The sequence below is a fragment of the Trypanosoma theileri genome, assembly GCF_002087225.1.
Source record: "Trypanosoma theileri isolate Edinburgh chromosome Unknown TM35_Tth_24_V1, whole genome shotgun sequence".
Taxonomy (NCBI): domain Eukaryota; phylum Euglenozoa; class Kinetoplastea; order Trypanosomatida; family Trypanosomatidae; genus Trypanosoma; species Trypanosoma theileri.
The window spans coordinates 175,682-178,753 of NW_021639866.1; the positions used below are offsets into that span (position 1 = coordinate 175,682).

The 3,072-nt window shown below is 48.2% G+C and overlaps 2 protein-coding genes across 2 annotated transcripts; both read right to left on the reverse strand.

Annotated features, from left to right (window-relative positions):
- Window positions 1-85: 85 nt before the first annotated feature.
- Window positions 86-1,735, reverse strand: TM35_000241650 (putative membrane-bound acid phosphatase; the record flags this gene model as incomplete). The annotated part of the gene is made up of 1 exon (XM_029027577.1): window positions 86-1,735. One exon carries the CDS (start codon window positions 1,733-1,735, stop codon window positions 86-88), a length of 1,650 nt encoding a protein of 549 aa, XP_028881081.1.
- A 352-nt stretch (window positions 1,736-2,087) lies between these two features.
- TM35_000241660 (putative MRP protein) lies at window positions 2,088-2,939 on the reverse strand (the record flags this gene model as incomplete). The annotated part of the gene is made up of 1 exon (XM_029027578.1): window positions 2,088-2,939. The coding sequence occupies one exon, from the start codon at window positions 2,937-2,939 to the stop codon at window positions 2,088-2,090; it is 852 nt and encodes a 283-aa protein (XP_028881082.1).
- Between the last annotated feature and the right edge of the window lie 133 nt (window positions 2,940-3,072).

Here is a 3,072-nt window from a genome sequence, read left to right on the forward strand (position 1 = left end):
TTTTGTTTTTTCATTTTTACTATTCATAGTAGCATTTCCCCCTATTTTCCCCTTTTAATTTATCGTCTACATTCAATCTTACAGATCAGGACCCTCTCCGAGTAAATTCATTGTCATTCTCCTCCGTTGCTTTTTCCCTTTCGTTGACTGTTTCTCTCACGCCCTTGCCATTTTCCTCCACAGCTCCTGTCTCTGTCAACGGGGATTGGGGGGATAGAAAGTCTGAGTTTGCACTCTTTTTAGCATTCTTCAAGAAAAACATTGGACAAATATGCATAATAACAAAGGACAAAACAAAGCCGCAGAAAACGGATACGATACCAACGGCAACAGCAGGTCCATTAGAAATAACATCTTTAACAATGTCAATATGTTTGCAAGAACCGTCTGCAACGGAAAAAACGAAGCCTGACGGACACGCCTGAGCTGGACACATTGCGCGGTACCCTGCACACTTTTCTGATGGAGCTGCACCTTCCACGTTGCAACCAAACTCACTCTTTGTATCCTCGTCAAGGTAGCAGACACCACCTGCGGCATCCGTACCCTTGCTGGAATCCACAAAACGTGCAAAGTCGTCAAAGGGGCAAATTAGACCATCTGATGTGGTGGCATCAGTGGGCACGTTGGCAGCACTGAGGCATCGGAACGGGAAGAGGGCGGCAGCAACAGCGGGTACTGCTTCAGGGGACGCAGCGGGCGCCACGTTTCCGTAGCGAAGACGAACAAAGAACGCACCCGTTCCCTCGTCTCGGAGAAGATCCAGCAGGAACGTCTCCGCCAGTGGCGTCTTGGTCTCCGGACTGTAGCCCAGTGCCGTGTCAATGGGAATGTTGTGGGCGTAGTGCATGACGCGGTGTGTGTTGTGGCCATTATTGCCCTCCAGGAGCATCTTGCGGCGCATGTTCTTCAGCATTTCCTGTGCGAGTGTCTGGCCGAGGCTCCCGCGTGCGGCGCCTGTCGACTGCGTGGCGTTGTAGCCGTAGAGGGCGCGGTGGCGGGCGGCGGCGACGGCATCCAACTGCGCCGCGTGGGCCGCCAGCGTGGGGGCGGCGCCGGCAGTTCCCATCGCCGTGTACATCGTCGCCAGCCGCTGCAGGCGGTCGCAGCACAACACCCGCCGGGACGAGTCTGAGCAGATCGCGTCGAGACCGACCTCTGCGCCCATGGCAGGCAGCGATTGGGGGTCGGGGAACTGTTCATCCACCACTTTCGCAAGCTCCTTGTTGAGCGCAGCGGCATTCAGCTCGTTTGCAATGGCAAAGGAAGGAATGGCTTCCACGTTGAGCAGGGTGTCCAGGTCAGGGGCGGTTGAAATGATGGCGGGGGTGATGGACTCCCCAGGAGAGGCGTAAATGCCGCTCAGCAGTGCAGTCGCCGCCTGAGCTGTGGCTGGGTCAGCAAAGGCACGGGACCTCACGGCGGTAGGATCATAGGTGGATCCCAGCCACGTGGCGCTGTTGGTAATTTGTGCATCGTCACTGTAAAGTTGCCGGATGTAGGTCCCCATGGCCTTCAACTGCTGCGCGCCATAATTTGCCATGGCTGCGCAGTCAGTTGTGCCGTTGGGACTGCACTGTTTGGTTCGGTTGGGTGCATCCGCCGGGGGCGGCTCCACTCCGCTGCGGTGGGCCACTTGGACCAACTCCAGCACGTACAGGCCATTTGCGCCTGTCACAGCGAGCAGCAGGAGGAAAGCAACGCTCCACACAACAAACAGTAGTCGATGCATCATGTGAATAAAGTAATCTTATTCTTCGAAATCTCACTTACTTGTAGAGTCTGTTGGGATATGCAACAAACGTGGAAAGGATCAACGTAGAACAATAGTAGAAACAAATAATAAAAAGAAAAAGGAAAGAGAGAAAGAGAAACGATCAGTATGTTACAAAATAGAATAAAATCAAGACACCCGTAAAGGAGGTGCGGAAAGGGCATATGGGCCCACAGCCGGTGGAATTGTCTCCGTAACGACTTTTGGTGAAGAAGGGTTGAATAAAAAATAAATATAGTTTCTTTTTTCTTTTTTTTTTTTTTTCTGAACAGTACAGGTAGATGTATTCCTGTATGGGGTGATTATTGCATCATTATCCGTTAAATATAATGGACGGTCCAGGGAGTTCACCTTCTCCTTCTTTGGTTTTTAGTTTTGTCACAATGGAATGTATGCGTTGAGCGAGAGTGTAAAAAGGCTTAGCTGCCTCTAATGTGGAATCCCCACGCAATGCAGGAGGATATCCATCATCTGTTTCTTTCATTATACGCTGCACAAAGGGAATCTCCCCAAGGAACGGCACTCCAAGTTCTTCGGCGGTTTTCTGAACCCCACCCATACCAAATAAATCGTGTTTTTCACCGCAATTAGAACATAAAAAATAACTCATATTTTCAACGATACCTAAAACTGGGGTGTTAACAGCAGCAAACATGTCAATACCACGTCGAACATCTACTAAAGCTACTTTTTGTGGTGTAGAAATAATAACGGCACCTGTTAACACCACTTCTTGTGTTATTGTCAAGTGTACATCATTTGTTCCAGGTGGCATATCAATAACGAGATAGTCCAGCTCATCCCAGTCTGTTTGGAATAAGAGTGCCCGAATGTATTTATTTACCATCGGTCCTCGTATAGCAATAGCCTCATCGTAGGGAACCACAAGTCCCATACTCATTACTTTTACACCAAAGTTCATCGGTGGAGCAAATCTATCACTTCCAGCCACACGATATGTCTCCACTTGCGAGGCGTCTACACCCATCATAGTTGGAATAGATGGTCCAGTGATATCTGCATCTACAATTCCAACATTACATCCCATGTTTTTCAACGCAAGTGCCACATTAACAGAGCAAGTAGATTTACCAACACCACCCTTAGCACTACAAAGAGTTATGACATTTTTGACTCCAGGTATAGCAACACGTGAGAATTTCATTCCCACTTTTTTTTTTCTAAATAACTACCACACCACACTTGTCCTTTTATTATGAGAAAATAAAAAGACGAAAAAAAAAGAGAAAAAAAAAAACAAAAATGTAAAAGAGCATTTTTTTTTTTTTTTTTGCTTT